The sequence below is a fragment of the Suricata suricatta genome, chromosome 17 (assembly GCF_006229205.1).
Source record: "Suricata suricatta isolate VVHF042 chromosome 17, meerkat_22Aug2017_6uvM2_HiC, whole genome shotgun sequence".
NCBI lineage: Eukaryota > Metazoa > Chordata > Mammalia > Carnivora > Herpestidae > Suricata > Suricata suricatta.
In genome coordinates this window covers 35,780,377-35,797,007 of record NC_043716.1, presented here as the reverse complement: position 1 = coordinate 35,797,007, position 16,631 = coordinate 35,780,377, and the positions used below count along the sequence as shown (strand labels likewise).

The window sequence follows — 16,631 nt, the reverse complement described above, 5'->3', positions numbered from 1 at the left end:
ATGTGCCTCTGCCCTGCTGGGCTGCCCCCCCGCCCTCCGCCCCAACCTCGGGCGGCGCTGCGGGGAGCGCGGAGGGAGCTGGCGGGCCCTGCCCGAGCGCCCCCGCCCCGGGCGAGCACACCTGTGCCCGGCTTCCCCCCGACCCCAGGCCCTTCCGGGCTCGGTAGTGTTCGGGGCGAGGCTGGAGGCTGTTGGGGGAGGCCAGAGGGGTCATGGGAGTCCACGCTCTGGCTCGCCCCTCCTGACTCAGTTCTTTTCTCTGGTTCTCCCTACGCCCCACGGAGGACACATTGGAAGGGGCGGTCAACTGGGACTCTGACCGCCGCGCGTTAGCGTGGAAGGGAGATTCTAGAAGCGGGGAGAGGGCGAGGAGAATGCTAATCCCAGGCAGCCTTGCCGAGTTCTCCCCGCCTGCTCCGGCCCAGGGGCCGGGTTTCCAAGATGTTCCGCCCCCTCCCCCTTCCCCTCAAGTGACAGTGCAGCAGTGACTTTGTTCTCTCCTAACCTCTAGAGAAGCTGAAGGAGGACCCCGTGTCCGCTTTTCCTCCCGTCTTCCTAGCTTTGCAGCCTGTGAAGCAGGTGGATTTATTGTTAGGGCGCTGGTTGCTTAGCAGTCCTCTTCTTCTGAAAGAAGCTGTTAGTTTTAGCATGCCACTGTTGAAAATATTCCATTACTCTTCATTGCAGTTTTTGGTGAATCATGCACCCCCCCCCAACATTCTCTGAAGTATCGTTTGATTTTGGAGACTTTTATTATTGATTACCTCCAAAGGTCCCGAACAATGGACATGTGTGATATACCGTGTTTTATGATGTATTATGTGAAGTCTTGTGATGAGAAATGGGAACTGTTTAGCAGTTACCTTTAAAAAGAACGACGGTAAATACATTGTCCTTTTCCTACTGCAGTCAGGACAAACCAGTAGGCCTCAAGCTTAAAAGAACAGGGTGTATAGGGGGCCTATCGCTGTGAAATGAAAGGAATGTATAGTGCTGGAATGTATTGAAAGTTTGAAGTTGTCTTTGAAAGCTGAGTACTTAGATTGAAAATATGTCTCAAAGTGTAGAATTAAAAAGTACACTGTTGTATATGAAGTGCTCGTGGGAGAGCGTGAGGGCCCTAGGGTCTGGCTGTATCCAAAGGCAAAACTTACCCCTTTGAAAGTCAAGTGATTTTAAAAATTTCCATTAAGAAATTGAGTCAGAATGAGTGTCTCTTCGGTCTAAATTCGGATTTGAAAGGGTTATTTGGGAGACTGTTTGTTTAAGCCAAGTGACTGGAGTGTTTGATATGTATTGGCAGGGGGCAGATGGGAGGGATTGTAAACAGTAGTGTCTTGTGACTTGGCAAACCTGCGGGAAGAAGGACCTGTGATGAATGAGTTCGCATTCTGTGAAAAGACTAAGATTTAAAAAATCATTTGTTTCCTTACCTCGATAGTTGGCATCCCGGGTTCAGAATTTTGAGAGGTATGCGTATTTAGGGAAATTTTTCAGAAAAAAAAACGGTCAATAAAGATTTTTAAGTGATTATTAGGAAGTGAAGTGACAGTTTTAAGTGTTGGGACAGAACAAGATGCAGTGACATGCTTCTCCTTACCCCCTTTCTACTTGTTTTCTCAAAGTGATGAAAAATATGTGGAGGACTGCTTTGGCTATTGAGGGAGCACATGGTAATGTACTATATATTAACAGGCAATTGTTAATTTGATACAAGAAAATAAATGGCTCTTTTTTTGGTAACAGGAGCTTTTCAAAGCACTTCTTTTCAGAAATTCTTTTTAGGCTAGGTGGCAACACAAATGAAAGACAGTATGATAGTGAATTCTAACAGGTTTTATTAAAGGGTGATTGGACTTTTTAAATGTACACATTGCTACCTTTGGAAGCGTAAAGGAGTTAATGTTGGTAAAACGTTAACATTAGTACTCAGAAACATATATTCATGTTTTTGAGATCCATGGGTTGGAGCAATCATTGTGGCATTAGATGGTATCTTATTGTGAAGATCTAAAAATGTGGACAAGATGATTATATCTCTAGAAATATCGATTTGTAACTGGTATTGGGTCAGTTTCCTAACAGTTGGGATCATGTTACACAAAGTATGCAAGTTGCTTGGTTGCTTTAGTTGCAAAATTTTATGATATGCTCAGAGTATTTGTACAGGTTACATATTAGAAACTTAGTGGATTTTTAACCTGGTCTGGGGTGTGGACTCCTGGGGAAGGTGGAGAAATTAGTCAATGTGCACCAGTTTTAAAAGCAGTTGTCTTTTACGTGAGCGTGGTTTAGGTCAGCAGGTTTTTGCAATGTGTTATCATGGGCCTAGAAAAATGGTACATTCTTACCACCACCACCGCGCCCCCCTTTAGGATATTTGAAAGCTTTTGTAACTATTTCAAATTCTGATTCTCTTGCTTTGTGAATAATTGATTAAAAAATAGATAAGATACTTATGTGAGTGGCTACAGTTTTTTGTTATGAGTGTATTGTGGTTTATTTAGTAATTGGGCTTTCTCTTATGGAAATATTTAACCTGTGCCAAAGAAATTAACTTCATCCTTCAAGGCCAGAAGTCAGGATGTAGTAGACAGTGCTTGGTCTTTGCCAACAAAATACTCATACTGGTGATGACTAAATTGGCACTTAGCAGAGAGTTACAGATATAATAGTTTGTTTGGCAGGCTAAAACCTGGCACCTAAATGCATGTTATTGTCAACCCTGTGTTATGGAATTTTCTGCCCAAATTTTGCATATTATCTATGTGCAGTCATTTTGGTTGTTTTATTACATAAAGAGGTGGTAAAATTAATAATTTGTGCATCATTGTGTGAAGTCACTAAATGGTCTTAAGAAACTAAATTGGAAAGATTGGTAATAAGAAATTGAACTTGTTCATATTTTCTATTTCCTTAATTGTATGTATGAGAAAACACCTAAATATAAGAAACTTATATGTTAAGTTTTATCTGCTATCATCTGGCAATGAATTTTGCAGTGACTTTTCCAGATAAATGAAGTTTACCCTTTGAAGCACTTAGACTTAGAGAGAAATAACTGATTTGGATGGAAGTATTCCAAAAATGTATTTTTTTTAAACTCTGGTGCCTTATAATCTAGGTTTGTATCTTTTCTTCTTATTTTAAATACTGGACATTATTCTGAACATCTGTCATTGATACATGTAACCACAGATTTATCCAATTATTACTATAATTTATTACTTTCATATCTATAAAGTCTCTTGTTTTTCTTACTGTTAGGTTATTCTTGCGGCTTCTGGTGCCTTGCTGCTATTGATTGTGCAATTTCTTCTCTCTTCTATTTTATTGAACTTGATCTGAAGAGGTCTAACTAACCAGATAAACAAGCTTTTGTGAGCTTAGAAAGAAATTTCTAAGTGAGAGTTTGATGGACTCTTCTGAGTGAAGGATACGAGCTTTATTGTATGGACTTTGTATCATCTATTCTGGCTTCTATACAGGCTTTTTTTTTTTTATATATATACTTCCTGGTTTGGATAATTGATACTGTCCAATACAACCTGGACACATTCTAAATTATTTATGAAACTTCTCTGAACTTTGCTACATAAATGAGCCTGTTCTTATTGGAAGGTATATCTCATTCTAATCTGTTTGTGAGTCAGTGGCAAAGGATTGAGTCTTCCTAACCAGTTGTTTTGTTGTTAATTTAGGTTAGTTCTCCAGATCTTGGAGCCTCAGTTTTGAACATCATTTAAGTTTGTAGTTCTCAGTTTATTTGGCCACTTGTAATCACTTTAAAATTTTACTTTAAATTAGGATATATTTTAGAAATGCAGAAGAGTAACCCGCCACTCAGATTTAGCAGATATTAATGTTTTCTTGCATTTGCTTCAGATTGTGCACAGTGTTTTTTGGGAAATAAAATGTCACACATTGCACTAAAGTCTGTTTCCATCTCTTCCCATCCCTACTCTCAGGGGTGTTTAGGTGGGTATTATTCTTATGTGCAGTTTTAAACTTTTATTGCATATGTAAGTAGCCACCAACAATACAAAGCAATGTTCTGTACATTTGAAGTTTTTATATTAGTGATACTACATTTGACCTTCTGCAACTTGGTCTTTTCTATGTCTCTTGTTTAAAAACATGGCTCAGTTTGTGTTTGCTAATTAATTGTTTCTTATTGTCTTTAGGAATTTTAGCCCTGTTCTGCAAAAGCAATGATTATTATAAGATTTAAAAAAACGATGAAACAGCTTGTAAGGCAAAGTGGCTCAGGCTTCAGAATGATTGGTATTTGGAGTTATCACCCTGGAGATTTTCTTTTACTAAAATCTGAGGACTTTGGCAATCAGGAAAAAAAAAACCTCTTGAGTCTTATAGTACCTGGAAGATGCATTTCTGGGTGATTGTAATAAAGACTTATTCAGGAAAAAAAAATTATCTCATATTGCTGCCTTCTTAGCTCATAGGAAACTTCCATTGTAAAAGTGTTACCAGTGGTTAACAGTGGTCAAGCTGTCTCTTCAGTAGTGTTTGGTTCAGTTGACATGCAGTCTGTGTCATACTTCAAGAAGACAACCCTGGGTTTGAAACAAGGAAATGGTATATTATTGTTCCATTCTTTAGTAACATCACATGGAGAAGTTGAATATGAGTTTGTTATCCACACAATATATAGGCCAACTTTAACATTTTGCTTCTATTTTAAGCTTGTACATTGTGAAGGTCTTAATGCTGAAATTCCTCCAAATTATTACCTGTATTTTTGATAGTGGAACACACAGGTAACATTCACTAACATGGTGACATTAATATGTGAGAAATCACATACTGAATCATCAGGTCAGTGCTACTGTTGGAAAAACATCAAAAAGAGCAGTGTTCTGGTGTGGCAGTCCAGAACTTAAGTCCACAGAGATATTTTAAACCTTGGACAGTACATATATACTGATACCCACTGGGCTGTACAATAGTACGTGGTTTTTAAGGTTTATATTATTCTCTTAAGCACTTTATAAACTGTTAGGTGAATGCTGTTAGATGGTATTCAGAGTAACATTTTTATGATTAGAGTGCATTTAATCTTGGTCTCTGTATGTGCCTTTTTTTTTTTTTTTAAAGTAAACTCTATACCCATTGTGAGGCTTGAACTCATAACCCTGAGATCAGGAGTTGCATGTTCTCCAACTGAGTCAGCCATGTGCTCCTCTGCATGTGTCTTAATAATAACATCTATTGAATAATTACCGTGTATCAGGCACTAAGGGCTAAAACAAGCACTCTCTACCCCGTTTAAAATGCATGTCTAATATGAAGCAGAATATACTGTTTGATTTTTAAAATTTGAGTAGCTTTCTGTGATTAAGTGTTTTGTTCCTTTGGTTCCTCCCTCCCATCCTTCCAGAAATGGCAGTATCTTGAAAAAAAAAATTAATAGCTATTCAACAAGCAGCTTATAAACAGGTGGATTTTCCTTCAACACAGGGAGATCTAGAATGTATGTGTAACTGGATGTTGTCCACTGTGCTTTTCCGAAGTACACAAGCACTTTCCCTCAGAAGGTTACAGTAGTAGTGAGATAAATGTCATTTGGCCTATGTAGTGTTGTGTAAGTATCTTGACATTGGCAGATTAACTGCTTGGCTACCATTAAATTCACCATAGCTGTTGATGGATGGAAATATGGTTGCCTAGATAAAGATTAATATGTGTAACTAAACTACTGTTGTTGCTCTATGGGCATCAACTTCAAACTCTAGAAGGTTTTTATTTTATTTTATTTATTTTATTTTATTTAACTTTTTAAAAAATGTTGTTTACTTTAATTTAATTTTATATAACTTTATGGAGACACCTCTATGCCCCCCACCCCAGCCTCATTAAGTGCTTCATTTCTCTGTTTCTGAAAATTTTAAAGTCACTTTATAAATAGTCAAAGTTGTTTGTTTGTTCAAATGTGGTGTTATAAATGGCCAGTTGGGACACAAAAGTTTTACTGCTGTTTAGCAGTGTTCCTGGTGTGGGGCTCCTGGGTGGCTCAGTCGGTTATGAATCTGACTCTTGGTTTTGGCTCAAGTCATGATCTCACCGTTCCTGGGACGAAGAGCTCCATCAGGCTCCCAGTGGAAAGAAAGGAGCCTGCTTGGGATTCCTTATCTTCCCCTCTCTCTGCTCCTTCCCCCACCTTGAAAGAGTGAGAGGCAGAACATGCTGTTCTCTCTTTCTCAAAATAAATAAATAGGGGCACCTGGGTGGCTCAGTCAGTTAAGTGTCTGACTTCAACTCAGGTCATGATCTCGCGGTTGTGAGTTTGAGCCCCGCATCGGGCTCTGTGCTGACAGCTCAGAGCCTGGAGCCTGCTTTGGATTCTGTGCCTCCCCCAACCCCCTCTGCCCATCCCTCCACCCCTTTTTCCCCTCTCTCTTTCTCCCTCTCTCTCAAAAATAAATATTAAAAAAAGGAGAATGATCTTGGTGAAATAAATGGTATGAAACAATATTGCCACTCACAAAATTTATTATGTATGTATGTGTGTGTTTATTTTAAGATTTTATTTTTAAGTAGTCTCTACACCCAGTGTGGGACTGGAACTCACAACCCCAGAATCAAGAGTCGCATACTCTACTGACTGAACCAGCCAGGTGCCCCTACACTTAAAATTTTTGTTTAAAGTTTATTAAGTGATATTTTTGTTTAGAAACAGATTTATGAAAAGGATTAAAAAAAAAAACTAAGCTCTATACTCAATGTAGGGCTTAAACTCAGGACCCCAAGAATAAGAGCCTCATAAACTACCAAGTTAGTCAAGTCCCTGGAAAGGATTATTTTTAATGAGCAAGAATAGTTTCATGTTATGTGTTAGAGATTTTGATAGTCTGTTGCAGGCTTAATAACATACTCTCTAATTTAGGTTAGGTAATTTTAGTTTGAGATTAATCATGTTTATTGGTTATTAATAAAATGATTATGGTATTGCTTTTTCATACAGCTGTTATGCTACTCTCTTGTCCTTACCTAGTTCTGTAGTTTGTTAGTGATCTCAAGGCACTATTGACCTACATGTGGGTTTTGTTTGGACTATGCAGTGTTTTTGCAAATTTCACATTTTGCCATCAGTTAAAATTTGGGAGACTGCATATGAAATCTGAAATTTGTGGCTTTTTTAAAAAAAGTAATCTCTTTAATGTGGGATTTGAACTCAGATCCTGAGATCTAGAGTTTCGTGCTCTACTGGCTGAACCAGCTAGGTACCCTTGTGGCTCTTTCTTTTTTTATTGGAAGATCTGTCACTACTAAGTCTGCTTTTCAGTCTAGCAATAATTGGTTTGCTCCAAGAATTGGTTACTTACCCTTTCCTTTATACAGAGCCTTCACTTAGCCTACTGTACTCACCTGCTTGGCTAGCCTCTGTAGACATTTGTTGATGATTTAGGTAGAGTATCTGTATTTTTATTACTTTAAATTTACACCTTTCAAATGTCTGAAAATGAACCTGAGATTCTGTTTAGTACAACAAGGATATCAAACCATGATTACAACCAAATTGAAAAATGGGCAAGGGTTATGAATGAACAATTTGCAGAAGAAAAACAATGGCAAAAAAAAGTAGAAAGAAACTAAAAAGGAAAGATGCTTAGTCAGTTATTAGTTATATGGAAAATTCTAACTAAAGCAACAGTGGAATACCATTTAAGACCCATCAGATTGTCCAAAATTTTTAAGTTTTTGGAGGATAATGAAAGTGGAATTTCTTTATTTTTTGCTCATGGGAATATTAATTGAAAATACTCTAGAGGGTAATTGGGTAATTCTTGGTAAGGAAAAAGAAAACATGGACCAAGATATGTATTGTAGTACTATTTTAAATAACAAAAAAATGGAAATATGCTAACTTCCTTCAGGAGAGAAATGGATAACTGGTTTACTTTCAGAATGGAATACTACTATGCAAAAGTTAAAACTAATGAATTAGATCTACGTCTGTCTGCATTTACCCATCTCAGAAACAGTGTTAAATGAAAAAAGCAGGTTGTAAAGGTTATATATGCTTTGATACTATTTGTATAAAGTTACAAACATTGCTTGCTAATATTTATATGTAGCAGAAGTACTATACATACATGAGAAAGAGCTGCAGTAACTTTTGGAGAGTGGCTTCAGGGAATGAGGAAGAGAGGATGGGGCTTTCATTATATTTTATTTGGGGGGATCTGAAGCAAGTAAAACACAATCTTAAAAAGTTTATTTGATTTTGATGGTGAATCATTAGTTTTTTTGGTAAGAGAAAATTTTTTAAGAGTTTTATGAAATTTAATTTTTTTAAACGTTTATTTATTATTGAGAGACAGAGACTGAGCATGAGCAAGGAAGGGGCAGAGAGAAGAAGACACAAAATCTGAAGCAGGCTCCAGGCTCTGAGCTGTCAGCACAGAGCCCGACGCAGGGCTTGAACTCACCAACAACAAGATTGTGACCTGAACTGAAGTCAGACGCTTAACTGACTGAGCCACCCAGACGCCTCTAGTTTTATGAAGTTTTGACATGGTTTATGATATCGCTTTTCTTCCTATATTCTTCCAGAAGGTCTTATGATGGGTGTGATGCACAGGTTATAATACATAATTAACTGCAACATATGAAAAATGTTTCCTAATTTTTTTAAATTGGAAAATGTAATTGTTTCAAATAAAGGTTTAAGTAGAAAAAAATTGCTTTTATTAGGTCATGGGTTAGGTGTTTAAATTCTGTGAAATACTTAAGTATTTATTGTTGCTTTTAATATAATTTGGAAAATGTAACTTCCCTTGGATTAGTTAAAATGATTTTTATTTTTACCACAGTGATGTATAAATACTCAGTCTAGATTTTAGTGATGTCTGGGTTTTAAAAAATTGCCTGTGACATACATTAGGCCAAGGTGAAGACGAACATGTTATTAATCTAGGCTATTTCTGACACTGCTGGTTTTTCTTTTCCCCTTAGGTGAGACAGGCAACCAATCAGATTGTGATGAATTGTGCTGATATTGACATTATTACAGCTTCATATGCGCCAGAGGGAGATGAAGGTAAGAGCTGTTTTCCATTTAATTAGCTGTCTGTGTGTGTATGATGTGTGTATGGTGATATAGACATTTTCAGATTAAGATATCAGTGTTTGTTACTTTAGAAACAGGAAACATTTCTAGATGTTCATGGGGGATATTTTAATAATCTATACTATGAGATTAAGGAAATGCCACAATATTAATTCTACCTCAAACATTAACTTATTTTGTGACCCTAGGCAGATTACATTGTTATAAATGTAAAATGAATATAATAACATGCATATAAAGTCAAAGAGTTACTTTAAAAAATGAGTACTTTGAACATGAAAGATCGATTCATCAAGGCAGCTTCGTTCACATGTGGTTTTCTTAAAGTTTTTTTTTTTCCTCTTGAGCAATAGAGTACAATAGGGATATTAAATCTTAGTTGTAATGGAGAGAAAAATACTGGCCTTATGAAATCGAATGTGAAGGTTAGAAGCTAGATGACCAAGTTAGTTACAGGGTAAGAATATGTTAAAAAGAAACATTATATAGAATACGTGGGAATTCAGTTAGCATCTTTAAAATGAGAACTATTTTAGATCTTGTAATTACAATAAGGATTAAATTGAGTAGTCAGTTTTGGCCTGAAATCTTATTCCCACATAAGCTACATTTTTAAAACGTTGTCAAGTTTGGCAAAAACTCACAAGTATATTGGTATTGGAACTGAAATGCCTTTTACTTTTTTTTTTTAAGTTTATTTATTTTGAGAGAGAGTGGGACGGGGAGAGAGAATCCTCAGCAGGCTCCAGTCTGGCAGCGTAGAGCTCAGTGCGGTGCTTGAACTCACACACCGTGAGATCATGACCTGAGCTGAAACCAAGAGTAGGATGCTTAACCAACTAAGCCACCGAGGTGCCCCATAAAATCCTTTCATTTGTTATCTGGGTGCTGCCTGGCTCAGCTGGTGGAACGTGTGACTCTTGGTCTCAGGGTTGTGAGTTCAAGCCTCACGTTGTGTGTAGAGCTTACTTTAAAAAGAAAAGAAAAAAAAATCTTCATTTGATATCAAATAACTTAGGAATTTGACCTTTTAATTTACATTTAGTATAGCTCTTTCTCCTCTCCTTTACTCTGAAAAGGAGCATACAAGTAACATTTTGTGACTGGACAATATTTATTTCATTAGTTTTTCTTAAATTGTCTTGTCCATAGAAAGACAAAAAAAGTGTCAGTTGAGCAGATTATTACCAAAAAGTACTGATGTTTGATTGTAAATGAGATCAAACTGCAGTGACTTTAAGTTAGAAGAACAGATCCTTCCAATGGACTTAGAGTGAGTGCCGACATTGAAGCAATTGTTTGGTAAATGAAAGAGGAGTTATTTAATTTCTTTACCTGTGAAGAAAAACATAAGCCCTTAGCCAAGCATATCAATGCAAGCTTGCTTCGTTTGTTACAGGTAGAGAACATTTAAAGTTAGTACAGAGTTTTAAAATGGTGCCCAGTACCCTCGAGCTGGCATGGTTTCAGCTCAGGGTTGTTTTTATCTTCCTCTACTGAAACGCCGGGAAAGAATTCAGAGAACATAAATGCTTTGAATATGCATGACTGAATGGTGCCAAGTTCATACTGGTCTGAATATCAAGGAAGCAGTGTTTGTGTTCTCACTAAGAGGGTCAGAAGAGAAATGAAAACTTATAGGCAGTGAAGGGGATTTGGAGAGAGATTCAGATAAAATACTAATTTTTTAGGAACTGAAAATATTTTCTTCAAAACTAGCTAAGGAATACTTTTCAACTCATTTCTCCTACAGCATCGGGAAATACATGGAGTCATGTGTAAGCTCCTCTAATTTTAGAGGACAAGAGGAGGGGAAATTATATTAATGTGGTATAAGGTTTCAGTCAGAAACAGATAGATTTGGCCTTCCAGATACATACATAGCTTAATTTTGCTCTTGGACACAGTAGCATTTCTTGATTTTTACCTTATGGGAGAGTACAGCACATGTTGTTCCTTTAGAAATTAGTAGTTGGAAATTTGCCTACCAGCTCCTTCTAGGGCTGTATGGTTTGGCAGGGGAATAATTGAGTCAATAGGAAAGGTACCATTTTTTTTACCCCAGCTTAACCTCATCTAGTACAGTACTTGTTAATACTTATGATTGCCTTCTGCGAGACTCATTTACATGTCTGTAGCCACTAAATCTTGGTGCTCTAAGGTAAAACCAGAAAATCATTTGAAGGCAGAAAATTGTTGTTCTTTGCGTAAATTTTTAATTGATGAGAAAAGACCATCTTGTGATAATGTGTAGTCACCCAGAAAGACCTATTGGCATGTGTCTCCTTAAACTAAGGCACTGCCTTTTAAACAGAAATAATTTATTTAAAAACCTTTGTAGTATTAAGAAAATGAGAAATCAGTAAGAAAAACGGCTGAAAACTGTTTTTTTACTGTTCTGCACTTCAAGGGTTGGTGAAATCACTAGCACTTAAGCCCCAGTGCAAGGAGTGCACCTCCCTACACAGGGCAGGGATTAGTATTGTCATCAGCTTCTGCAAGAGAAATACGAAACTTTTGAGTGCCCGAACTCAGGTCCTGACAGGTAAAGAGTCTTTTAATTTATCGTTAATAGATGGCTTGGGCATAACCACGTAGAGAATGATCATTTGAAAGTTTTGTACCAGCTTTTCCCTTAGTGTATACTCTGTCAAGTATGTTTGTAGAATTAGCTGTGTAAGGAATCAATTTTCCATCGGTGACATAATATTTCATACAAAGTTCTAATACATAGTTTCAGATTCACCAGTATCACTTTGGTTTATATATAAGGCATGTAAATTTTAACACATTTATTCTTGAAGTAGAATTCTATTTTTCAATGTGTTCATAAGAATGTATATATGTGTTTAATGTAAGGATGAAACAGCTTAGTCAGAAATACTGCCAAATGTTAATAATTCAGAGCAAAACTATTAACTTGAAAAAAAAGAATGGTTCCTAACATTTGATCATAAGGCTTTATCATAAGCTTCATAGGCCTTTATAAGCCTATTGGTAATATACATTCTGTCATATAGTTAAGTGTGGTTGAGGAATAACATTAATAAACTACCATTTCTTTACAATAGAGTTGTTTGTGTCATCCTTATGAAAATACATGCATGACCAATTGAATGCTAGCCCTCAGATCTGGAAAATTAAAAGAGAAGGGAAGATAGCCATTTTTACAACAAATATATTGAACTATGAACAATTTCACAAGGAAATTTTAAATAAAGGAATCAAAGTATAAGTTTAATTATAAATAACCGTATAGGGTAGGGGCCTCAAACCAAAGTTACTGTTGGGATTAAGCAAATAACAAACATGAATGAATTGAACTGGATATAGGAAAACAAGATGTTGGGGCAGAGGCCAAACCAAAGCCAAACTCACATTAGTGTATTCAAATTTTAAAGAACTTTTCTGGCCAACTACATTTTTGTGAGCCATATTGATTTCTTTTGAATTTGCAGCCTTCCAGAGAACTATGCTGTGCTATGCATATTATTTATCATTTGGACATGAAAATAAGACTTGAGTATAGCAGTTTCATTAAGAAGAGCAAAAACCCCATTATGAGATTTTTCCAGGTGATTCTTAATTGAAACTGATATATACTATGCCGTATTACTATTGAATCTATTCAGCAAACTGTTTTAGTTTGCTGTATATGTTCCAGTGGCATATACTTTTAAAAGATTCAGAATCTAGCATAATACCTCTTCTTAGGTAGCTTTTTTGGGGCACTAAAATGGTCTTATTTCTGAGCTCTTATTTTTATTTTGTCTCTGGTTTATTTACTGAGTATATTGATTTGGGGATTTTGAACATAAAAATCTATTATGTGCTTTTATTCTTCTGAAGAATGGGTATATTAATGCATAACCTAACCACCATTCCAGGCTTTATTGAGGAGCCAGATATTTTCCTAGGTCTTTAGTAACTTTCAGGACACCTGTTTTCGGAATTAAATGGTGATTTCTTTCATTCATTCATTCTTAAAACTTTGTTTATTTTGAGAGAGAACGAGTGTGCACACTGCACACTCAAGTGGGGAGGGGAGAGAGGAGAGACGGTCCCAAGCCAGCTCTGCACTATCAGCACAGTGCCTGATGTGGGGCTTGAACTCACAAACTGTGAGATCACTACTTGAGCCAGGATCAAGAGTTGGACACTTAACTGACTGCGCCACCCAGGCGCCTCTGATTTTATTTTTTGTACTAGTGAACTTCATTTTTTAGAGTAGTTTCAAGTAAAAAGTACAGAGATTTCCCATATATTCCTTATCCCACCCATCTCTTTTCCCCTCAGTATCAACATCCTGAACCAGAAGGGTTACAGTAAATTAACCTACATTAGCACCTCATTAACACTCAGAGTCCATAGTTTACACTCTTGGTGTTATACTTTCTATGGGTTTTAACAAATGTATTCACCATTACCCTATCATACACAGCTGTTTCACTGACAATCCTCTGAGCTCTGCCTGTTTATATACTATCTTCCTTCCTAACCCCTGGCAACCACTAATCTTTTTATTGTCTCCATAGTCTTTTCTAGAATGTCATTTAGTTGGAGTCATAGAACAGTTTCAGTTTGGCTTCTTTCACTTTGTAATAATGCACTTAAGTTTCTTCCAGGTCTTTTCATCATTGCTTGAGAGTTCATTTCTTTTTAGCTCTGGATAATAATGTTCCATTGACTGTGTATACCAAGCTTATTTATCCATTTAGCTATTGAAGGACTCTTGGTTACTTCCAAGCTTTGACAGTTATGAGAAAAGGTGCTCTAAATATCCACATGCAGGTTTTTGGGAGGATGTAAGTTTTCAGCTCCTTTTGATACATACTAAGGAGCCTGGTTGCTGGGTCCTATCATAAGAGTGCATTTTGGGGTCCCTGGCTGGCTCAGTTGGTAGAGCATCTGACTCTTATTCGCCAAGTTGTGAGTTTGAGCCCCATGTTGAGTGTGGAGATTATTTAGAAAACAAAACAATGTTTAGTTTTGTAAGAAACTGCCAAATTGTCTTCCAAAGTAACTGTATCATTTTGCATTCCCATGAGCACTGAATGCCTGAGAATTCCTGTGGCGCTGCCTGCTCCCAAGCATTTGTTGCTGTCAGTGTTTTGGAGTTTCGCCTTTTTAGTAGGTATATAGGAGTATGTCATTACTGTTTTAGTTTGCAGGTCCCTATTCACATGATGTTGAAACCCTTTCGTATGCTTTCTTGTCATCTGTGTATCATCTTCTGTGAGATGTTGGTTCAGGTCACAATATTAACTAGATTGTTCTTTTTCTTATTGTTGAGTTTTAAGAATTCTTTGTACGTTTTGGATAATAGCCCTTTATCAGCTGTGTCTTTTGCAGATATTTTCTCCAGTCTGTGGCTTGTCTTCTTATTCTCTTGACATTGTCTTTCTCAGAGCAGAATTTTTAGATTTTAATTAAGTCCAGGTTATCATTTCTTTTTCATGGATTATATCTTGGGTGTTTTATCTGAAAAATCATCATTGGGGCACCTGCGTGGCTCAGTCAGTTAAGCATCTGACTTTGGCTCTGCCCCTCCCCCACTCACACTGTCTCTCCTTCAAAAATAAACAAACATTTTCTTTTAATTAAAAAAAATAAGCCATCATGATACTCAAGATCAGCTAGTTTTTCTCCAGTGTTATCTTCCAGGGGGTTTGTAGTTTTGCATTTTCATTTAGGTTTATAATCCATTTTGAGTTAATTTTTGTGAAAGATGTAAGGTCTATGTGTAGATTAATTGCTTTTGCATGTGGATGTCCTTTTGTTACAGCACCATATTTTGAAAAGATAGCTCCCTTGAATTACTCTTTCCCCTGTGTCAAAAATCAGGTGACTGTATTTATGTGGTTCTATTTCTAGGTTCTCTGTGCTGTTCCATTGATCTACTTGTCTTTTGTTTTTCCAAAACCACACTATCTTGATTACTGTAGACTTTATGGTAGGATTTGAAGTTGGGTAGTGTCAGTCCTCTGACTTTGCTCCTCAGTACTGTGATGGGTATTCTGGGTTGTTTGGCTTTCCATATAAACTTCAGTATCCACAAAATAATTTGCTGGGATTTTGATTGGGATTGGGATTGAATGTATAGATCAAGTTGGGAAGAACTGACATCTTGACAACATGGAGCCTTCTTACCCATGAACATGGAATATCTCTCCATTTACTTAGTTCTTTGGTATCTTTTATTAGAGTTTTGTGGGGTTTTTTTTAATTGGATCTTCTGTATATTTTGTTAGATTTATACCTGTTTCATTTGTGAATATGATACTATAAATGATAATGTGTTTTAAATTTCAAATACCACTTATTTGTTACTGGTATATAGAAACGTGATTGACTTATGTATATTGATCTTGTCTCCTGCAACCTTACTATAATTGCTTATTAGTTCCAGTTTTTTGCTAATTCTTTTGAATATTCTACATGACCATGTCATCTATGAACAAGGACAGTTTTATTTCTACCATCCCAATATATATACCTTTTGTTCCTTTTTTGCCTTACTGCGTTAGTTGGGATTTTCAGCACAACATTGAAAAGCAATGATGAGAAGGGATATCTTTTTTCCTCATCTTAGCTGGAAAGCTTGGAATTTCAAGTTGAAGAAACTCATCTGTTCCAACTTTGCTGAGAGTTTTTGTCATGAATGGGCTTTGGATTTTATCCAGTGCTTTTTGTACATCTGATGATTGTGTGATTTTTCTTCTTTAGGCTGTTATGAGGAAGTACATTAATTGATTTTTGAATGTTGAAACAGCCTTGCATTCTAAGATAAATCCCACTTGGTCATGGTGCATGACTCTATTTTTTTTCTTTTTCATTTTTTAAATATTTATATATTTTTGAGAGAGAGAGAAGACAGAACATGAGTGGGGGAGGGACAGAGAGAGAGACAGAATCTGAAGTGGGGTCCAGGCTCTGAGCTGTCAATATAGAACCCAACATGGGGCTCAAACTCACAAACTGTGAGATCATGATCTAAGCTGAAGTTAGATGCTTAACCAACTGAGCCACCCAGGTGACCATCTTTTTATATTTTAATATTTTGCTGGATTTGATTTGCTAATATTTTGCTGAGGATTTTTGCATTTATGTTCATGAGAGATTATTGGTCTATATAGTTTTCTTATATGTCTTTTGATATTATGGTAGCATTGACTTCATAAAATAAGTTAGGAAGTATTCCTTCTGTTTCTGTCTTCTGGAAGAGATTGTAGAGAATGCACATAATTTCTTACTCAAATGTTTGGTAGAATTCACAAGTGAACCTATCTGGGCCTGTGCTTTCTGTTTTGGAAGATTATTATTGATTGAATTCTTTAACAGATAATATAGCTATTCAGATTATCTGTTTCTTCGTGTGAGTTTTAGTAGATTATGTGTTTCAAGGAATTGGTCCATTCCATAGAGGTTTTTAAATTTGTGGGCAGAGAGTTGTTTATAATATTCCTGTATTTTTAATGTCCATGGGGTCTGTCGTGATGTTCCGTCTTTCAGTTCTGATTTTAATTTGTGTCTTCTCACT

At 36.6% G+C, this 16,631-nt stretch overlaps 1 protein-coding gene and 1 long non-coding RNA gene across 2 annotated transcripts in view; one reads left to right on the top strand and one right to left on the bottom strand.

The window, feature by feature from the left end:
* The window catches only part of LOC115282968, a 24,233-nt gene extending 23,683 nt beyond the window's left edge, over positions 1-550 (bottom strand). Inside the window, exon 1 of the long non-coding RNA XR_003904826.1 lies at positions 506-550. This is a non-coding gene — a long non-coding RNA (uncharacterized LOC115282968). The remainder of the gene's footprint in view (positions 1-505) is intronic.
* A 3,688-nt stretch (positions 551-4,238) lies between these two features.
* The window catches only part of NPEPPS (aminopeptidase puromycin sensitive), an 82,367-nt gene continuing 69,974 nt past the window's right edge, over positions 4,239-16,631 (top strand). The window contains exons 1-3 of the mRNA XM_029927019.1: positions 4,239-4,250; positions 8,977-9,061; positions 11,502-11,636. Of these exons, the coding sequence (XP_029782879.1) occupies positions 4,239-4,250; positions 8,977-9,061; positions 11,502-11,636 (232 nt within the window). The remainder of the gene's footprint in view (positions 4,251-8,976; positions 9,062-11,501; positions 11,637-16,631) is intronic.